At 40.9% G+C, this 22,203-nt stretch overlaps 1 protein-coding gene across 1 annotated transcript in view; it reads right to left on the reverse strand.

Moving 5' to 3' along the window:
- Nucleotides 1-22,203, reverse strand: part of LOC126109417 (intermembrane lipid transfer protein Vps13) — a 443,304-nt gene that overhangs the window by 322,257 nt on the left and 98,844 nt on the right. Inside the window, exons 17-19 of the mRNA XM_049914452.1 lie at nucleotides 19,244-19,391; nucleotides 10,083-10,354; nucleotides 3,226-3,502 (exon numbers count right to left, since the gene is read on the reverse strand). Of these exons, the coding sequence (XP_049770409.1) occupies nucleotides 3,226-3,502; nucleotides 10,083-10,354; nucleotides 19,244-19,391 (697 nt within the window). The remainder of the gene's footprint in view (nucleotides 1-3,225; nucleotides 3,503-10,082; nucleotides 10,355-19,243; nucleotides 19,392-22,203) is intronic.

Genomic DNA, 22,203 nt, shown 5'->3' on the forward strand with positions numbered 1-22,203 from the left:
TATTCAAATACAGAGATATGTAAACAGGCAGCATATGGTGCTGTGGTCAGCAATGCCTATTAACACAACAAGAGTCCAGTGGAGTTGTTAGCTCAGTTACTGCTGCTACAATAGCAGGTTATCAAGATTTAAGTGAGTTTGAACATGATCTTACAGTCAGCACACGAGTGATGGGACGCAGCATCTCTGAGGTAGAGATGAAGTGGGGATCTGTCAAAACATCAAATCTCCAAATCTGTGGCTGGAAAAAGATCCTGCAGGAATGGTACCGACGACAGCTGAAGAGAATCTTTCAACATGACAGTAGTGCAACCTTTCAGCAAATTACTGCAGGTTTCAATGATGGGCCCTCAACAAGCGTCAGTGAGCAAACCATTCAATGAAACATCATCAATACAGGCTTCCTGAGCCAAAGGCCCACTTAATGACTGCACGACACAAAGCTTTATGCCTTGCCTGGGCCTGTCAACAACAACAACAACATTGGACTGTTGATAACTGGAAACATGCTGCCTGGTCGGATGAGTCTCATTTCAACGAGTGGATGGACATGTATGGGTATGAAGACAACCTCATAAATCCATGGACCCTGCACGTCAGAATGGGACTGTTCAAGCTGGTGAAGGCTCTGTAATGGTGTGGGGCATGTGCAGTTGGAGTGATACGGAACACCTGATACGACACTGAAAGGTGACATGTACATAGGCACCCTGTCTGATCAGGTGCATCCATTCATGTCCAATGTGCGTTCTGACAGATTTCAGCAATTCCAGCAGGACAATGCCAGTTTATGGCGGGTCATGGCCCATCGAACATATGCCGGTGTGAGGTGGAGTGTACACTATTAAGTTAAGTAGTGGTTTTGACTTTGTACATATGTACTGTTTGTGTTTTCCTTTTTTTTCGTTTATAAATGTATAGCTGTTGTGTTCTTTTAATCATTGACAAAGGTCTTCTTAGGCACTTGTGGGTTTTATTGTTCTGAAGAAGGTGTAGTCATCTACGCCGAAACCTAGGTTAACACTAGGTCCTTTTTTGCAATCAAGGTGGGTTTCTGGTTTTTTAATATATTAACCAACGATTGCTGACGCGCTGCGATGTTGAAGGTTCTTATACTTCGTATCTCATTTTCCTGCTAAGTGTCAAATAACAACAAAAATTACTTTTCTCGTACAATAATTCTGACTTTTTCACTGTTGAAATAATTTTCATTGAGACACATTTACCTTTTGGTGTACTTATTATGCATAGTGTAGGTTTATTTCTCCATAAAATGTAAATATTTTTTGCTTTCTAATATTTTGCCTCTTTTGTAGGAGAACACTAATAAAGAAAAAAAAAAAACTGGGACCTTGTGTATCTTTGCAGTGTTTCCTGAAAACAAACCAAAGAATATAATACAGATTAGGAAGACGTGGAAGTACAAAATCCATTTCTATAATAGGAGTGAGATCGACAAGAATAGATAATAACTTCCAATGTTCGCAGACACCTCCAAAGTCCCCTATCTCTGTGCACGTGCAGCATACTTGGAAATTTACAACCCCACGTTCAGCACGGTCCATAGATCACTCTTCTCATAGACACACTTGTGTCACGGTCAGTTGTAGATTTACACACAGGCACGAAAGGGACACACACTTCGACTAGTTTATTTTGACCAGAAAGTCATTTGTCAGGGTGTATACATTGACAAGGGAAAAAAATTCCCAGATTTTCCGGTTGAGAATACACTTTCTCCCGGATGAAAATACACTTTTTCCGTGTTAAGTGACAGTATACTTTTCCTCGGCACTGTAAAACTTATCAATCCTTCGACTGTTTACGGTTTTATACACTGACGTAGAATTACCCGGCACTTTAGAAAATGAAACTCAGGGGAAAAAAACACGTTTCGGAAAGATCTGTGATGTACAGCAACATGTACGCTGCATATTTTTGTGTTACGAAGGTATAAATTCGAATTCTACCAAACACCGCATGTTACTTTCTGAAGCATTGAAATCGAGATTGTGACACGCTTTCGTAAGCCAGTCACAGCTCATGTCACGTGATCTCGCCAGCTGATGACAGCTTAGGAGACGTCAACAGCAAGATCACTCTTAAGTAGCGCAAAGACACAAATAAGGGAAGTTCATTGTTTAAATTAATATACATATTGTTGCTACAAGAAAAGAAAAGCTTCCACATATAATGTTGATCTCTTTTCCGTTTGTTACACTTTAAGATACACCACATAAATGTGCCACTAAAATTTTTAATAACGACATAAATGTCTGATCTTCTGGGCTAGAAATTCTTCTAGATGGTCGTCCCCAAAGAGTTGATTTTTAAATGAGATCCAAACACTCTGCGATTTAAGAACTTCGATGTACATTCTCGCACATCGTTCATCTTGCATAAAAGGAAATTAACTTTCAAAGTAATGCTTTTCAAACCACCATTCGCAATATTTTCATGTGACCTGTTAGAAATAGGTTCGGTTCAGCAGTTGCCAGAGAGTACCATATAACAGGTGTCACTGCACTTGTGCAGTTACCGTGACGCAGGAAGGCCGTATGTTCGTACGTGTAAAACATTAAAAGATCTTGCATTAAAACGAATCTAATGTAAACAGCTGTCACGTCACGCTCATCGGATACAATTTGTTGTTAAGAAGCGTTGCATAGTCTTCTTAAAGCCTTTGACACACTTTGCTGTTGGCAGACGCTTGTATGAGCACCGTGTTCTGTTGCATACAGGGCATTTCCTTTGTGACTAAAGTTTTATTTTCGTTTCTCTCCCCCCCCCCCCCCTCCCCCCCTCCACTCGTTTATGTTTTGTTCCTGCAGTATTATTCTGCAGAAGTGGAATACAGTAATATTCTTTGTTAGAGTATTGGTTCTTACCAGTCAAAATCCCAAAAATTTTACTGAAAACTAAAACAATGAAAAATTCCCGGAATTTCAAAAGAATTCCCAGGTTTTACCTGGTTTTCTCCCAAATGAAAAAATTTCTGGGTTTTTCCCAGATCTCCCGGTTGTCCTGGGTCATATACACTCTGTTTGTGTAAAATGGGCTCAAGTTATATTTTAATCAACAATGGTCAGAAAAGTGTATTTAGTATAAAGCCACTATACAGTTTAGATGTGAAAATGGGAGGAATAAAGAAAAGTTAGTATTTGAGTTACAAGTATCAGAGGACGTAGAGCTATTCCGCATCTCTCCAATAGGAGCAGAACGTACCGCTAGAGGGCTTCGGTAGTGCGACAGGCTTCATCTCCTCATCTTCGGCGATGGTTTCCAGCTTGCCGGCATCGGCCGGGCGCGAGGGCAGCTTGCCGCTGGCGCGTGCCGCTCTCTCCTGCGTCCTCTCCAGCACCGCCTGCAGCCGCTGCAAGTATTCGAGGAAGGCTGCCAGCCCCTCTTGGTGGAGCAGCACCGTCAGCCGTGTGAAGCTGATGGCCACCAGCTGCAGAACCGAGCCGTGCTTCGTGTGCAGCTCCGGAGACAGACGGTCCACCTGCATCGGAGAATACCGTCCGTCAGCACTTATCGACGTAGGACAGGTGCACCGAAGCTTTTGCAGAGGAATCCTTAATGCTTCTCAGTTTCCAGCCATATCTGTTTTGGAACAATGTCTGAAACAAATACTACCAAAGAGATAGAGGGGCTGGCCAGTACTTACCTCAGCTCAGTACAGCCGATAGATACACAAAACAGAACAGAAAATTTTTTGTTCCTTCATCAGGGAGGAGAGAGGGAAAAGAAGGGATGAAGGGAAAGTGGATTCAGTTACTCACAACCCAGGTTATGAAGCAACAGGGAAAGGTAAACAGGGAGGGTAGTAAGGATGGAGGCATGGTCGTCAGAGGGAAGCCAAAAATATTCTGCTGTAAGTACTGTGCCAGCTTCAAACCAAAGAGGATGCATACAGAAGTAAAAAGGTCTATAGTATAAAGACAAACACAACTATGTAGGATGAAAAGATGCGTGAATGGCTAAAGAGGAGAGGGAAAAAGAAGAAGACTGAAGAGTAAATGGGAGTGAGGTTGTTTAACATAGGTTCAGTCCAGGGGGATGGCGGGATGAAAGGTTGTATTGGAGTGCAAGTTCCCATCTCCGCAGTTCAGAGGGACTGGTGTCGGGTGGGAGAAGCCAAATGGCATGTACGTTGTAGCAGGTTCCTAGGTCCCTAGAATTATGCTTGTGTCTGTGTATATTCGGATGGATATGTGTGTGTGTGTGTGTGTGTGTGTGTGTGTGTGTGTGTGTGTGTGTGTGTGTGTGTGTGTGCGCGCGAGCGAGTGTATACCTGTCCTTTTTTCCCCCTAAGGTAAGTCTTTCCGCTCCCGGAATTGGAATGACTCCTCACCCTTTCCCTTAAAACCCAAATCCTTTCGTCTTTCCATCTCCTTCCCTCTTTCCTGACGAGGCAACCGTTGGTTGCAAAAACTAGAATTTAGTGTGTATGTGTGTGTTTGTTTGTGTGTCTATCAACCTGCCAGCGCTTTTGTTTGGTAAGTCTCATCATCTTTCTTCTATATTGCAGATCCAGACCGTGCAGCCAGCACCTTATTGACATTACTGACAAAACTGCTTTGATTTATATCTTTCTATTTAGCATCGGCCACCAGTCAACATTGGCGATGACTTATTCATCATTACGATTAGAGTAACCCATTTGCATGCTGCTGTGGTTAAAGTATGGAAAAATGGCGCTACCCAAAGCCTGCACCGAGGCAATTGTGGTGAACCATGAGCCGCAGATGCTGGGTGAACAACAGCTACAGGGATGTGTAAAGGAGGATGGACGTGCAACCACTGAACAACTGACCGCTCCTCAATGAGTGTTCGGCAAATGTTGCTGCGCACGGGCCTCCGCAGCATACACCTGGCTCTGCACCCACTCTGGCTGCTGCTCATTAGTGACAAAAGCTGGAATTGACACACCAATAATGCAACCAGACATCCACTAAGTAGTGAAAGGTGGCCTTTTTCTGATGAATCGTGTTTTATCCTCCATCAGTGTGAAACATCTGACAGCAAACACCCTGCAACAATTGTAGTAAGGGTCCAGTCTGATGAAGGGAGTGTCATTGTCCAGGGGATGTTTTCGTAGTATAGTGAAACCTCACCTTCACACTTTTCAAAGGACTTCAAAAAAATGTTGTAAGCTGTAAAAGTTACATGTAGGATACCCCCTTGCACTTTATGCATGATATATGTGCGTAACAGGTGTCCAAAGACTTGTCAGGGACTTGTTTATTATCTAATGAAGGTTTATTATACAAGGTGGTCCATTGATAGTGACTGGGACAAATATCTCGCGAAATAAGCATCAAACAAAAAAACTACAAAGAACGAACCTCATCTAGCTTGAAGGGGGAAACCAGATGGCGCTATGGTTGGCCTGTTAGATGGCGTTGCCATAGGTCAAACGGATATCAACTGCATTTTTTAAAAACAGGAACCCCCATTTTTTATTATGTATTCATGTAGTACGTAAAGAAATATGAATGTTTTAGTTGGACCACTTTTTTCGCTTTGTGATAGATGGTGCTGTAATAGTCACAAACGTGTAAGTACATGGTATCATGTAACATTCCGCCAGTGCAGATGGTATTTGATTCGTGATACATTACCCGTGTTAAAATGGACCTTTCACCAATTGCAGAAAAGGTCGATATTGTGTTGATGTATGGCTATTGTGATCAAAATGCCCAACAGGTGTGTGCTATGTATGCTGCTCGGTATCCTGGACGACATCATCCAAGTGTCCGGACCGTTCGGCGGATAGTTACGTTATTTAAGGAAAGAGGAAGTGTTCAGCCACATGTGAAACGTCAACCACGACCCGCAACAAATGATGATGCCCAAGCAGGTGTTTTAGCTGGTGTCATTGCTAATCCGCACATCAGTAGAAGACAAATTGCGTAAGAATTGGGAATCTCAAAAAAGTCGGTGTTTAGAATGCTACATCAAAATCAATTGCACCCGTAACATATTTCTATGCACCAGAAATTGCATGGCGACGACTTTGAACATCGTGTACAGTTCTGCCACTGAGCACAAGAGAAATTAATGGATGATGACAGATTTTTTGCATGTGTTCTACTCAGCGACGAAGCGTCATTCGCCAAAAGCGGTAATGTAAACCGGCATAATATGCACTATTGGGCAACGGAAAATCGACGATTGCTGCGACAAGTGGAACATCAGTGACCTTGGCAAGTTAATGTATGGTGCAGCATTAGGGGAGGAAGGATAATTGGCCTCCATATTATCAATGGCAGTCTAAACGGCGCAATGTATGCTGATTTCCTACGTATTGTTCTACCGATGTTACTACAAGATGTTTCACTGCATGACAGAATGGCGATGTACTTCCAACATGATGGATGTCTGGCACATAGCTCGCGTGCGGTTGAAACAGCATTTAATAGCATATTTCATGACAGGTGGATTGGTCGTCGAAGCACCATACCATGGCTTGCATGTTCACCGGATCTGACGTTCCTAGATTTCTTTCTGTGGGGAAAGTTGAAGGATATTTGCTATCGTGATCCACCGACAACGCCTGACAACATGCATCAGCGCATAGTCAATGCAAGTGTGAACATTACGGAAGGCGAACTACTCGCTGTTGAGAGGAATGTCGTTACACGTATTGCCAAATGCATTGAGGTTGACAGACATCATTTTGAGCATTTATTGCATTAATGTGGTATTTACAGGTAGTCACGTTGTAACAGCATGCATTCTCAGAAATGATAAGTTCACCAAGATACACGTATCACATTGGAACATCCAAAATAAAATGTTCAAACATACCTACATTGTGTATTTTAATTTAAAAAACCTATCTGTTACCAACTGTTCGTCTAAAATTGTGAGCCATGTTTCTGACTATTACAGCGCCATCTATCACAAAGCAAAAAAGGGATCAAACTAAAACATTCATATTTCTTTACATACTACACGAATATGTAATAAAAAATGGGGGTTCCTCTTTTTAAAAAATGCAGTCGATACCTGTTTGACCTATGGCAGCGCCATCTAGCGGGCCAACCATAGCGCCACCTGGTTTCCCACTTCAAGCTAGCCAAGTTTCGTTCTTTGTAGTTTTTTCATTTGACGCTTATTTCGTGAGATATTTGGCCCTGTCACGATCAATGGACCACCCTGTATAATGAAAACCACTGATGTATCAGGAACTGATAACTGTCTGGGATGTAGGAACGTTTGCTCAATTTCATATGTCTTTATCTATGTTTTATGAAAGCATGCAGCTGTCATTAAATATTTAAATAAGGAAATACTGCACTAGTTACGTATTTTTTCATGTTTAACACATCGCATTTTGAGAAGTTTTTCTAATTGTCATGTGCAAATATGTAAATAAGTATTTTGTATAGAGTTTGAATATGTGTTATTGTGTGTCTCTTGCCCTGTAGTTGTCTTCACTCACATTGATTGATTGTGTAACATCACAAAAGATACATACATAAATACTGCACTTGACAACAAGAATAAATTCTCAAAACATGTTTTGCTCAGCATGAATAAAATAGGTAACCGGTGCTGTGTTTAATCTAAAAACACTTGAGCAACGCAAAGTGAATGACTGTGTCAACTACCGCTCCAAGCGCCCATACGCCAAAACACACTAAATATGGTTTGGTAAAGGTGCCCAGACGATCACAACAATCATGAAACTGCGCAGCAAAGATAGTTTTGAAATGGTTGTGATTGGTCACGGTTTGTTTATTCGAACGAACCTAGTTACTCCCATCAGCCACCACACCAAGTAGGGCTTGGCAGCGACATGTAAAAGTTGTAACATTTTGTGCCGTCGCAAAATGTTACAACTTTTACATGTTTACCGGTTCAAATCCAATGAGTAGAGTGGCGTGGTGTCAAGAAACTTAACCACGTAATATTTGTAAACACTACTGGACGGCTAATATCATGCCCGAGTCATTTTTTCTCCACAAACATTTTTTTTATAATTTGTAAATTGTGGGAAAATTATAAATATGTTGACGCAAAATCAGGTGCAAATTAAAATCGTGGGCATAGGAAATTTGACAGGATCGATAAAAACCATCGTAAACAGTGGGAAAATGTTAATTCCAGGAATATAAAACTAGGGCTATACTGTATTCCCTTTGTGATCTCTTCATTCTGGAAGGCACAACACACATATGCAACTATCCTTGGGGATCATGTCGACTCTTACATGAAGTTTGTTTTTCCTCATCGTGATGACATCTACCAGCTGGACAATGCAACATGTCACACAGCTCACAGTATACGCACGTGGTTCGAAGAGCACCAGGATGAATTCGCTGTATTCCCCTGGTCATTAAACACCTCGGATTTCAACCCAATGGAGAAATTGTGGATCCACATCGATCAGGTTGTTAGTGCCATGGATCATAAACCGAAAAACCCAGCACAGCTGGCTGCAGCACTGGAGTTATCTGGAATAGCTGCACGACCATTGGTACCTTCCAGAACGTCACTGATTCTCTTCCTGCATGTCTCGCAGTGATATGCACTACAAAAGGCGGTTATTCAAGTTTCTGACAGGTAGTCACATTAATGTAACTAGATAGTGTAGTAAGGTGAACAAGACTGAATAATATGAAGAGCTAGCTCCTGATCAGACTACTTTGCTGCCTAGTATCACGCTAGAGAACTAGTGGAACAGTGCAATGGGCATTACCAATATATAAGTGGCGTTCAAAAAGAAATGACCCAGAGTCTGGAATGCACAAGCCAGTGACAGGAGGGTAATATCTTGGCATGTGTATCGAGGTGTCGTTCCGACCAGAGCGTGGAAGTTCACAGCCCATCGCTAGAGGGCACGCATGCACGTCACATGAGTATACAGAGCTAGCAGCAGCATGCATCAATCATCCAATGCTGCCAGTCGCATTGCAAACACACGCAGCAAACAGGTGGTGTTCGTTTTCTGATCGGGGAAGGAGTAGGAGGAACGGACATTCACCGACAAATGTCACTAGTGTACGGTGAACACTGCACGTCCCTTGCAAGGTTCAAGGTGTGGCACAAGCTCTTCAGGGAAGAACGTGTGTCGTTAGCCGATCATGCAAGATCTGGAGCACGATACTGCATTACCGATGACATCGTCCACCTGGTGGATGCACTCATTACCCACGGCTGCCAGGTGACAGTGAAAGCCCTAGCCACCGCGGTCAGATTGAGTGCCGCAAGTGTTCACACCATCATGAAGGAATGACTGCACATGCGCAGGAAGAGAATGCGTTCCTGGCACGAGTGGTGGCTGGAGATGAGTCGTGGTGTCATCACTTTGAATCAGTATCAAAATGACAAAGTCTCCAGTGGAAACATCCAGGGTCACCACAACCAAAAAAATCCAAGGCTATCCACATGAGTGCAGGAAAGGTTATGCTGACATTCTTCTTTGACCAAGATGGTCCCATTCTAATTCACTTCCTGCAGCACAGGACAACAGTGGATGTCCAGAGTTACTCGCGAAAACCTCGACCACCCTCCACCGAGCAGTCAAATCAAAACAAAACGACCAGGCAATCTCACCTGTGGGGTCATTCTGCTCCACGAAACGCAAAGCCCCATAAGGCCAACCAAGTCACGGCACTCCTGCAGAAATTCAAATGGGAGGTTCTCTGCCACCCTCCGTACAGTCTGGACCTCTCACCCTTGTGATTACACCACTTTTGGTCCCATTAAAAGGGGCAAATGATTCACCTCTGATAATGACGTCCAGCTGTATGTGCGGAACTGGTAACATCGCAGCCCCGGGAATTCTATGAGAAAGCCATTCACCACCTAGTGTCACTGTGGGACAAGTGTCTCAACACCCAGAGTCAATACTTCTAACATACAGGTACTAGTTTCTGTAATTATGTCTCTGGCTCGTTTCTTTTTGAACATCCCTTATACAACTCGAAATTAAGAATGTGGAAGCACCATTACAAAGTTTTGCTGTGAGGACATACTCAAACATTGATTGCCCTCCAATATGTCAGAAAGGATCTGAAGAGCTGCACTAAATGCTGGCCTCAGATCCCGTACTTATGATGACTACTCACACTGGTGTACTTGACAGTGAGTAGGTACTCGAGCTCCCCTGCCGTCATCGGCGTGTCCAGCACGCGCACCGACCCAGACACGGGGTCGTTCAGGTCGAAGGCGAGCCCACCCAGCCGCAGCATAACCGTCTTATCAAATGTCTGGTCCACCATCTCAAACTCCAGGTGGAGCATCCGGAAAGTGAACAGCTTTTGAGCAGTTTCACCATTCCCACTGGCATCAGACTCCGGTTCCATCATGTTCAGCTGGTTGTACATTGACATCACGAATTCTGTGAAACATCACAAAAAAAATCTGATTAAAATGCAGTCTTGCTTATAACAAGAATCATATTCATAAATCAGCTGAAATATATAATACAGGGTGTTTATAGATCAGTTATACAAAAGTAAGCCTTAAGCCTTAACTGTGAAAAGGGAAAGTAACTTAAAGAAAAGATCGATATAGCACTGAACACAGGATATCTTCAAGTTTTATTCCTTGCCTAACACTGTCAGTTCCCGACATTCCCGCTACGTGGCATGTGTGAATGATTTATTTCAATGTTATCACAGAGTCAAATAATGGTGCACAGGGTACGCATTGTCATTTATGGGTTCACGAATCTAAATCTGCTACTACAATTCGGAGACAATTCAGGACTGAATATTGCAAGCCATCACATGAAAGATCGGCTGCTGTTAACTGGTACAATTGGTTCACTGAAATAGGTTGCATACCATATAGGACACCGGGTCAGGATCAGCCAGCAATTTAAAAAGTCTGGCAGTCTTACATTCGTGATCCAGGTAAATCAACAAGACACGGGCACTCAGAATAGAACGTGCATATTATTGCAGTGTGGGAGGTATTACAGAAACACATATCCAAACACTACAAATTTGAACCATTTTGAGCTTTAAGAGGAAGTGGAGGGAGGACATGGTTTTGGAAAAGAGCTCAGTTTTGTTTAGAAGTTCTTCACACAATGCAGACTGAAGGGAATTTATTAAGAAAATTGTTTTCAGTGAAGAAGTCACTATCCACACCTGCAGAAAAGTGACTTGTCATAATGTTCAAATATGGGATGAGCAGAAACCACATCACGTAATCCACTATGTATGGGACTCATCCAAGGCAAATGTTTATTGCACTGTAATCTGTAATGAAATTTACAGTGCTTTCTTTTTTGCTGAGTCAACTGTAACTGGACGTGCACGAACATTATCTAATGCCTCAATTGCGACAAGATATGGGCATACAATTTATTTTCTAGAAAGACAGTGTGCCGCCACATTATGATCGTGAAGTTGTCATGTACCTCCTTAGGAATGTGCTGACATGGATTGGATGTAGTGGAACAATATCCTGGCCACCACAATCACCTGATTTAACCCCAATGGGTTTTGTGTGTGGGGTTACATTAAAGACAGTGTTCATTCCTCCATTTCCAGGAAACATCAAAGAGCAGCAACTATAGGTAACACAAGCAGTTGCCATCATAAGTCAAGACTTGCTTCATAGTCTCAGGTAGGAAATTACTGATGGGATGTTTGTTGTGTTACAAGAACTAGCCACATTTAATACCTATCAATAAAATCAATGGTGTATCAAACATTTCTGTAAGTTACTTAGCTTTTTCAGAATTAAGGGTTACTGTATTTACTCGAATCTACGCCGCACCTGAAAAATGAGACTCGAAATCAAAGAAAAAAAAATTTCCCTAATCTAAGGCGCACCTGAAATTTGAGACTCGAAATTCAAGGGAGAGAAAAGTTTTAGGCCGCACCTCCAAATCGAAACAAAGTTGGTCCATTGTAATATGAGACACAATTTAGGCCGAATGAATGACGATATAGCTACAGTAGTTTGGTTCGAGTCGTAAGCTTAGCAGTTAAGCTTTACCAGGTAGCGATTGCTATGCGTCAGGCGCTCCATCCATATTTATACGGGTACTCTTCCTTTTTCATGTGCTTCATCTAGTTTGAATTGATTGCTTGTTTTTCTTTGATCTGATAAGTGCCGTTTTCTTTGTTATAGGTGTTTACATCACTCCAAGCTGAAAATGCATTACTGTACTGTGTCATGCATTGTTTGTCGCATTCTGATAATGAGTGTTTACGACCTGTCACTGCTCACAGCATGTCTTGCTTTTGTTGTCTCATTCAAGTTTCGTAGTTTATTAGGCAGACAGGATTTAAATGAAATAGCAGCAACCACTATAGAATACATGGCAAAATGTTTATATTCGTATTATTCTTATGGTGAAGAGAATACGGCATGTGATTCACAATTCATAAAAGTTCCTATTAGCAACCCTTCTTGTCACAAGTAGGAAAAAATTCAGAACATAGAGTTGGCCATATTGACAAACACCCCAAACAGTCTTGCCAGTCGTATTTTCATAGTACATAGAAAGGCTGCTACATTCGAAGATGAACAATACGGAATTTGTATTTACTTCATTGGATAATGTATGAAAATGCAGTGGTCAAAACTCGGGGCGGAGAAAAAAATCTCGTCTTCCACCTTAATTTATTTACTGATGCGGAGGTTTTGGCGCCAGTATTAATCTTTGTGCCTGCAAAGCATGCTTCTGTAGCACTACATACATTCGGCGGCAGAAGTTAATTGTGGCGGCACCTACCAAGATTTTACAGAACTTCCGCTTACTTTGCACTCTATTCTAAGCTGCAGGTGGTTTTTTGGATTACAAAAACTGGAAAAAAAAGTGCAGTTTAGACTCGAGTACATACGGTACTTCTGTGTAACTACTTTATAACCACCCTGTTACTTTCACTGGCCCAGTTTTCCACATAAGCAGCTTATGAGTCGTATAGTGAAGAAGCCAGTTTATAAAATGTTTGTTCCGATGCACTGTTTCTACAACAGCTGTTATATAACAATTACTATTTGAAAAACAACATCACAAAGGCTACCGTAACAGGTATTTCATTGTCGACAACCATGTTGAAAATGATTACTCCATTGAGATGTTTATTTATAAACAAATACATGTTACAGCAGCTTATAGAGAGTTTGCAATGGTGCTCCTCAAATACACTGAAGCTAGGAAGTAACTACTATTTGGTTTTTACTGTATTGTGTGAGACATCTCTGCTTTATTAGTAACATGTCATCAGTGGTGACAGGTGATTATTGCTCCCTTTCATATGATGTAAAAGAGAAGGGTAATGTACAGTATGTAAGAGAGTCAAGAAGGAATAATAAAGATTGATGGTCACGAAGTATATGAAGTTAAGGAGTTATACTACCTAGGCAGCAAACTAACCAATGATGGATGGAGCAAGGAGGACATCAAAAGAGGGCTAGCACTGGCAAAAATGGCATTCCTAGCCATGAGAAATCTTCTAGTGTCACACAAAGCCCTTAATTTGAGGAAGAAATTTTGAGAATGTATGTTTGCATCACAGCATAGCACTTGATATGTGGTGCTACAAACGAATGTCGAAAATTAGGTGGACTGATATGGTAAGGAATGAGGAGATTGTGCACAGATTCGGAGAAGAAAGGAATATGTGGAAAATACTGACAGGGAGAATGGACAGAATGATATGACATCTGTTAAGACATGAGGGAATGACTTGCATGGTATTAGAGGTAACTCTAGAGGACAAAAACTGCAAAGAAAGACAGAAATTGGATTTCCTTGCCATTGCCAGTCTACATTTTATATCCTCTCTACTTCGACCATCATCAGTTATTTTGCTCCCCAAATAGGAAAACTCCTTTACTACTGTGTCTCATTTCCTAATCTAATTCCCTCACCATCACCCAACTTAATTCGACTACATTCCATTATCCTCGTTTTGCTTTTGTTGATGTTCATCTTACATCCTCCTTTCAAGACACTGTCCATTCCATTCAACTGCTTTTCCAAGTCCTTTACTGCCTCTGACAGAATTACATTGTCATCGGCAAACCTCAAAGTTTTTATTTCTTCTCCCTGGATTTTAATGCCTGCTCCAAACTTTTCTTTTGTTTCCTTTACTGCTTGCTCAATATACAGATTGAATAGCAACAGGGAGAGGCTACAACCCTGTCTCACTCCCTTCCCAACCACTGCTTCCCTTTCATGTCCCTCGGCTCTTGTAACTGCCATCTGCTTTCTGTAAAAATTGTAAATAGCCTTTCGCTCCATGTATTTTACCCCCGCCACCTTCAGAATTTGAAAGAGTATTCCAGTCAACATTGTCAAAAGCTTTCTCTAAGTCTACAAATGCTAGAAACGTAGGTTTGTCCTTCCTTAATCTTTCTTCTAAGATAAGTTGTAGGGTCAGCATTGCCTCACGTGTTCCAACATTTCTACGGAATCCAAACTGATAATCCCCAAGGTCAGCTTCTACCAGTTTTTCCATTCGTCTGTAAAAAATTCACATTAGTATTTTGCAGCTGTGACTTATTAAACTGATAGTTTGGTAATTTTCACATCTGTCAACACCTGCTTTCTATGGGATTGGAATTATTATATTCTTCTTGAAGTCTGAGGGTATGTCATCTGTCTCATACATCTTACTCACCAGATGGTAGAGTTTTGACAGGACTGGCTCTCCCAAGGCCGTCAGTATTTCCAATGGAATGTTGTCTACTCCGGGGGCCTTGTTCCGACTCAGGTCTTTCTGTGCTCTGTCAAACTCTTCACGCAGTATCATATCTCCCATTTCATCTTCATCTACATCCTCTTCCACTTCCATAATATTTCCATTTCCATAATATTGTCCTCAAGCACATCCCCCTTGTATAGACCCTCTGTTGCTTGCAGCAGGACTAAAATTGAGTGTGCCTCTGACCAGGTTACCACTAACCCCGTGATACTGCCATGCACGGCTATTCTGGTGTCGTGAAACAGTTGATTGGAGAGTGGCACGGCACTCTGTTGTCTTTCATGATGAGAGTAGGTTCTGTCTGAATTTGAGTGACAGACATACATGTGTACGGCATAGAACAGGTGAGCAGGCTACTTTGGAGTGAATCCATCCACAACACACAGGTTCCAACCCAGACACTTTCATGTGTGGGGTTGGCAACTTCTTGTCACACTTGGTATTTCTGCAGGGTAACGTAACCAGCACTGGACAGGCATTCCTGTCTGCTGTGCTTTTTCAGCAGGATAACACACGGCCACATACTACTGCTGCAATTGAACGTACTCCTCGTGGGACACAACAACTGGTCTGGCCAACAAGTTCACCAGATCTCTCAGCAAATGAACATATCTGGGGTATGGTGAAGCAAGAACTTTGTCATTCTACCACTGCCGAATTGCAAAAAAAGGCACAAGATGCTCGGGACAATCTATCACAGAATGTCATTTGGCACTTATAAGATAATTTTTGTACAAGAATTCACCCCTTTGTTGTGCCAGAGGGAAGCACACTGATCAGATGAGACCATTTGGGCACTCTTTACTCTGGCACGTGTTTCATTCGGTCCAAATTTGTTATGATACAAAATGTGATCAAAAAGTAACAGAAAATTTTTAATTTTGCAGACTTTATATGTTCAATTTCCAATTTTTTTTATCTTCTTAGTACAAATGTTCCTGATGTATGTTCACATTTTCAGCTGTTTTGATACTTAGTTTGTCACTGACAGTCGAAAAAGTTATAAGTGTTTTGGAGTGCTCCGCAAATTTTTACTTTCAAAAAGGGTGGATTCAGAAATTTGCATTAAATTTTGCTTGAGAAATGGAATAAATTGCAGCACTGCATTCAAAATGTTGACTGTGTCTTTTGGTGAATCTGATATGAATACAGCAAGCATTTACAAGTAGTATGAATGTTTCGAGGATGGTCGGGAAGACATTGAAGACAACTACTGCCCTGGACACTCTGACATCATTCACTGACATGATGTGCAAGAAATTAAAAAAAAAAAAATTCTAGAAAATCATCATAGCATCATCAGAGAGATTGCTGACGACATTGGTATATCCTTTGGCTCATGTCAAGCAGTTTTTTCAGATTTTTGGGCACGAAATGTGTAACAGAAAAGTTTATTCTGAAACTGTTGAATTCAATCAAAAACTTCATCATGCATACATCACTCAGGAATTGCTGAATGAAGTGTCAACAATCTACAACTTCTAAAGAAAGTTATAACAGGCGATGAAACATGGTTACACATGTATGACATTGAAACCAAGGACCAGTCATCCCATTGGAGGAAACTACCTGAAGAGCCATGGAAATTAAGGGCTTGTTCGAGCATACGTGAATGTTGTTCTTGCTGCATTCTCTGATTTCAATACCCTACTACAGCACACTGTTACTCGTGCACCGACATAGTTACAGTACACAGCAGTATGTTACACCCTACAATGAAGAATGTTAACAACGTTCACTTTAAAATCTTTGATAGTTTTCAAATAAATTTGGAGGCATTACTTTTCAGCATACCCTCTTACATCTGATGAATTACAAAAGAACTGTGCTAAGAATGAACTGTTTCATTTTTATATAAATGTGAATATTTTGTGCCACAGCAGAACATTCACCTTCACCACCGGAGAGTGAGTGATAAGCACTATGAGTTCAGAGATGGATGAGTAGATAAACTTGTCACCAAACTCAAAAACTGCACTTTGCATGGAATAAAAATGTGTGTATTAGTGTATCTAAAATATGGCGATGTGTACATCAATTAACAAACAGCCTCAGGCATTTTCTGCCCTGTAGTGATAGAGACTGGTGCTACAGAGGACGAGACTACAACATCGAGGTCAGTTCCGTCAAGACCTCAAGGAACGGCAATATGCACCTATACAGATGGTGGTAGTCGCACACAAACAATGTATAAAACAGCAGGTTTCCTATGTGCTTGTGGCTGCAGGATGGGGATTAACAGATTTTTGAAAGCAGAACAGTAGTTGGAGCTAGACACACAAGATGTGCCATTTTGGAAATTGTATGGGAACTCAATACTCTGAGATCCACAACGCCAAGGGTGTGCTGGGAACACAAAATTTCAAGCACATGCATAGAGTTGTCAGTGCTAACAGACAAGTAACACAGCATGAAATGACTAGAGAACTCAACGTGTGACGTACAACAAACTTATCTATTAGGACAGTGCGGCAAATTCCGGCATTAATGAGCTACGGCAGCAGATCTGATGCGACTGCCTTAACAGCATGACATTGCCTCAAGAGCCTGTCCTGGGTTTTGTGACCCACATCCGTTGGATCCTAGATGACCGGAAAACTGTGGCCTGATCATGTAACTCCTGATTTCAGTTGGTAAGAGCTGATAATAGGGTCTGAATGTGGTGCAGACACCATGGTCCCAAGTTGTCAACAAGGCACTGTCCAAGCTGGTGGTGACTCCATAATGGTGTGGGCTGTGTTTATGTGGAATGCAGTGGGTCCTCTGGTCCAACTTATAACTGCCCATGTCATGTTGTGCCGACTACACTGTAGCTTGAATGGATTATTAAGTTTGTTTTATATGCCCAACTTCTAATTCCACCACACAAGTCTCCAGCGTTGAGCAGTTATTGCCCGATGGCGACACGCAATACAGTTTGTTAAAGTGGAGTTCACCGTTATTAATTACGTTTTTTAGATTTAATTTTATTACTCATACAGAGACTCAACGTTCCTTTGTTTAACAGCATGTCGTCAAAATAAGTATGAAATGCTAATGTCTTTGCAATACATAATGTCGACTACTGAGTTAAAGTTCGTACCTGTTTTGCCATTTTAGAGAAGAGAAACCTTAAGCGCTTCTGCTTCTATAGTCTCAGTATCAAATGTTCACTAATTTCAATTTACTTCCTATCTCAGTTCAGTAGTTAACACAAATTACATATCAATGTCATTTCAGAGATATGGTTCCACACTAACGGAATAACATGTAATTGTCATTTAACATCACTTTTATTAATAATCCTTTTTCTTATGACATAAATGTTAATGAATGATCACTACCTAGGAGGAAAGAGGGATTGATCCTAATCATGAGATAATAGCTTTTAATGAGCATGCAATCGTTAATTAAATAAAAAGTCACGTTCAAGGATGATATGTGAACAACTTTCGTTATGTCCGTTTTCACGTATCTGTCAAAACTAATCCTGTCGCCCAAAATTCAAATTAACACTGACGTTAACCTCTTTTGTCTGAACATCGAATCATAACTATTATGTGAAAGTTTATTCTAGTCCCCGAAATAATTTCTTTCAGATACGCGCACAACCGAACAGCAGAACGGAACACAAACGACTTGTTTTAACAACCGAACAACGCAATGATGTTACATTATGACAATGTCCGCCCAATGAACATCTCTGACTTTATATTCTCTACTCTGCTTAATTACATCATTCCCAATTACAATTTATTCAGCTATTTAACGAAAACATCAAACAAAAAATAAAATAAATTTATCCCAACATAAAAGATCCGTTATAAACTGAACCAATCATTGATTGGATGTGGTTTAGACTATTTTGAGACAGTTTGCAGCCATTAATGGACTTCATGTTCCCAAACAATGGTGGAATATTTATGGATGACAATGAGCCACCGAGCCACTGTTGTTCGTGACTGGTTGGAACAACATTCTGGATAATTCAAGCGAATGATTTGAACACCCAGATCGCACAAGATGACTCCTACTGGACATTTTTGGGACATAATTGAGAGGTCAGTTTGTGCAGAAAATCCTGCACCAACAACACTTTTGCAATTATGGTGGGCTATAGAGGCTGCAGGACTCAAAATTTCTGGAGGGGATTTCCAACAACAAGAGTTAATATCACATTGAGATGCTGTGCTATGCCATGCGAAAGGAGGTCCTACACGATGTTAGGAGCTATCGCATGACTTTCATCACATCAGAGTAAACCATCCGATCTTAACTTCATAGGAAATGTCAGGGATTATTGGGACAGCAGGTGAAATTTATCAATAATATCCTCACAACTTGGTAGCTCTATGGGATCTAAACATCAATGAGGAGCTTATACTGCATATGACATATACAAAGAAACTTGTGAATTCTCTTCCTCGCTGAACTGATGCCATTAGAAAAGGCTGCAGGTAGGGGGTGTTACATGGTATTAGTATGAGCTCTCCTTGGATTAACTTAGTTTTTGTCCAGTGTATTTTTTTTTTTTATAAAATACAAGCATTACTGATGTACGTCACAGATTCACTCACCTTTCATCACAAATTTTACTTCCATATCTATAGCCTGAACCAATTCATCAGATGGCACCTTGGAGTCTTCTCTCTGCCTCGGTTTGCGCGCTTCAAATTCAAGGTATTTGGCAACAGCAGATGTGCTCGATGATCTCGATCCAGTTTCCTGTAATGCAGACCTCCATAAACATTTGCAGATATGTCATTACTATTTTAACAGTGCAATCAATTAACTAACATGTTTCTAGAAACTATAAAGTTCTATTTATTTAAGTTGGTACAGGTCACCATATTCACAACACAAATTAAGAACGTATACACTAGAGGTTTGTAAACAGGGTGTTTTGTTCACCCGTACTCACTCGAGCCCAGTGCACTCAAGTGCAAACACTGTGAGAAGACAGGCTGTGATTAAACAAGATACCACGGGGAGGGCGGTGCTCGCCACACTGCTGTTGTGACCGTTTTAGTGGCGACACTGCGTGTTTGCAGACACGATGGAACTACACTCACATCAATATAGTTATGCTATATTCTTGGGTGGTAGTGTCTAATTGCAGCACCGCTGTGATGGATAAGAGGAATAGCTTGCCTTATGCAACAACGAAAATTGTGAAACACTTTGGCAATTCACAGGAACACTATATAACCATCAACTTTTGCAAGAATGATAATTAAAATCACACTGATGTCTTTTATAATATCATGTGCTTTATTGATTCAAATGTACATATGTGAACTTGACAACCTAAGAAATAATATATCTAACAGGAACAAAATTAGCCTCAAATTACTGGCTGTTATCACAATTGGAAAGAATCAACTCATTTTGGATCACGTCTGCTTTGTCTGTCTGAGATAAGGCTACATGCCACGCTTAAATTTCTTTTGCTAGTGACATTCGAGTCTGGAACAAAAAACTTTTTTTGGCTAAATCAGATAGCATGGGAAAGAGACTCCAATTACTCTCATCTCTGAAGCTGATCACGGTCTTCGCCACTATCCATTTGGGTCAACATCGCCAGTAGATTTAGTATGACGTCTCCTACAGTAGAGTCACTCCAAAAACAGTGACTTCACAGTTTTAGCTACTGAACGTGGCTGAAAATCGCTCAATGGCACTAAATACATATTTACAAACATCACAAAAGTATGAAATGCTACTGTTCTGTGCAACACCAGAATTTTGACTTTCTCCTCTACGAGACGGAGACAGCATTCTTTCCATGCTTGTAGTATCTACAGTTATACTGTGCTGCCAAAACGCTGGTGACACTGAAACTAGGACTTTGCAGTTAAGTGCAATTTTCATTTGCTTGACACGCATCATCTATTAAACAAGAAAACCGTGTCTACAGCAATCAAAGTATCTTCGGACCCTGTATTACATTGACTTTTCAGTTTGTGCATCCATAACAAAACAAACTGAATTGTTGCAATACTATGAAAAGGAAAGTTGCTACTCACCATATAGTGGATATGCCGAGTCGCAGATAGGCACAATACTATCACTCAGCATCTCCGCTATATGGTGAGTGGCAAATTCCCTTTTCATAATATTGTTATATTCCATCCTGGATTTTCCATTGCTCGATTTCAAACTGAATTGTTGGATACTTCTCACCTTCGAGCATTTCTATTGCACCTTTGAATAGCTCTAAAAATGTCACGAGTTCTTTTGCAATGTTGTTGTCATAACCAGTAACTTTTTCAGAGACGTTTCTTTCCAGAAGCATTTCCACAACTTTATTTTACTGCCTCACTATGAAATGTAGCATCCTAAACAAGCTGTTGCACTTACTCTCCATTTCTTGCTTCAAGCCTGTCTGTAAACAATTCATGTCACCAGTTTTCTTCGTGAAATGGACAGTCTCTTTGGCAGCTATGTCACAGAATAAACAACTGCAACCTCATTTATAAAACAACGGTCATTGAAAATGTGGTTCAGGACTGTGTTCAAAACATGTGTAGTGCATGCATAATGCTGAAAAGCTGCAGTGTCTTGCATATATTACTGCCTCAGTCAGTGAGAAATGAAATCTTACTACAACGCAGGGGATTTACTACTGACAATTTGAATAATGTTTCCTCAATGTATTGCTCAAATACATTCAGAAAATGTTTTCTTCTCAGAAAATAGAATTTTCACCAATATCATATTTTGCAGCACCTAATCTTTATAAACAAAGTGTGCAGTACTAGATGTGTCACACATTTTCCTATACGCATCAGTCATTTATTTGCTGTAAATCCATATGCATTTATGCGTAAGGCCTGGATAATACTGGGCATCCTACCTTGTCATATATCATTGGCTTGTCTTTCACTGTTTCATGATAGTGCCTTCAGATGATACAAAATGTTGGAGACGTCTATATGGACCAATTCTAAACTGATGTTTGGAAGCTTCTGACAAAAAAAATCCTACACCTAATATTAATTTAAATGGACAAAGATCTCTCGCCCACATTGCTGCACATCTTTTTAAGTACTGCTACTTTTAATGAAACTGTAGTTGGAACTTGCGTGAACCACCATTGTTCACGGATTCAACTACAGTAGCGCTTCACAACTTACACTGTGACGTCTTGTGCAGGCATGTGCCTTTAGATGTGTGATGGTGGATCCATAAGGAGAACACAGCTCCTGCTACAGTACTTGTAGCAACATCGTCATCAGTCACTAATGAAAATCTCTCCCAGGCACTTATGGCCGTCATCTTCCGCACTCTGGATATATTCATTCAAATCAAATTTCACTTTTTCTCTATCCCTCACCTAAAGGTCACGCACTGTGATTCTAGAGTGGGAGAATGAGTGACGCTCTGTTTACTGTAGGAGACGTGAGGAGATTGAACGAGCTTCAAAAAAGTCAAGTACAACTGCTCCCCCAGTCCAAAGAGACTGTACTGACATCTGCTGGACTTGGGAAGAACAATTCGAAAGAGCGTAAACGCCAGATGCAGACCTCTAATATAC

The sequence above is a fragment of the Schistocerca cancellata genome, chromosome 12 (genome assembly GCF_023864275.1).
Source record: "Schistocerca cancellata isolate TAMUIC-IGC-003103 chromosome 12, iqSchCanc2.1, whole genome shotgun sequence".
In the NCBI taxonomy this organism is placed as follows: Eukaryota; Metazoa; Arthropoda; class Insecta; order Orthoptera; family Acrididae; genus Schistocerca; species Schistocerca cancellata.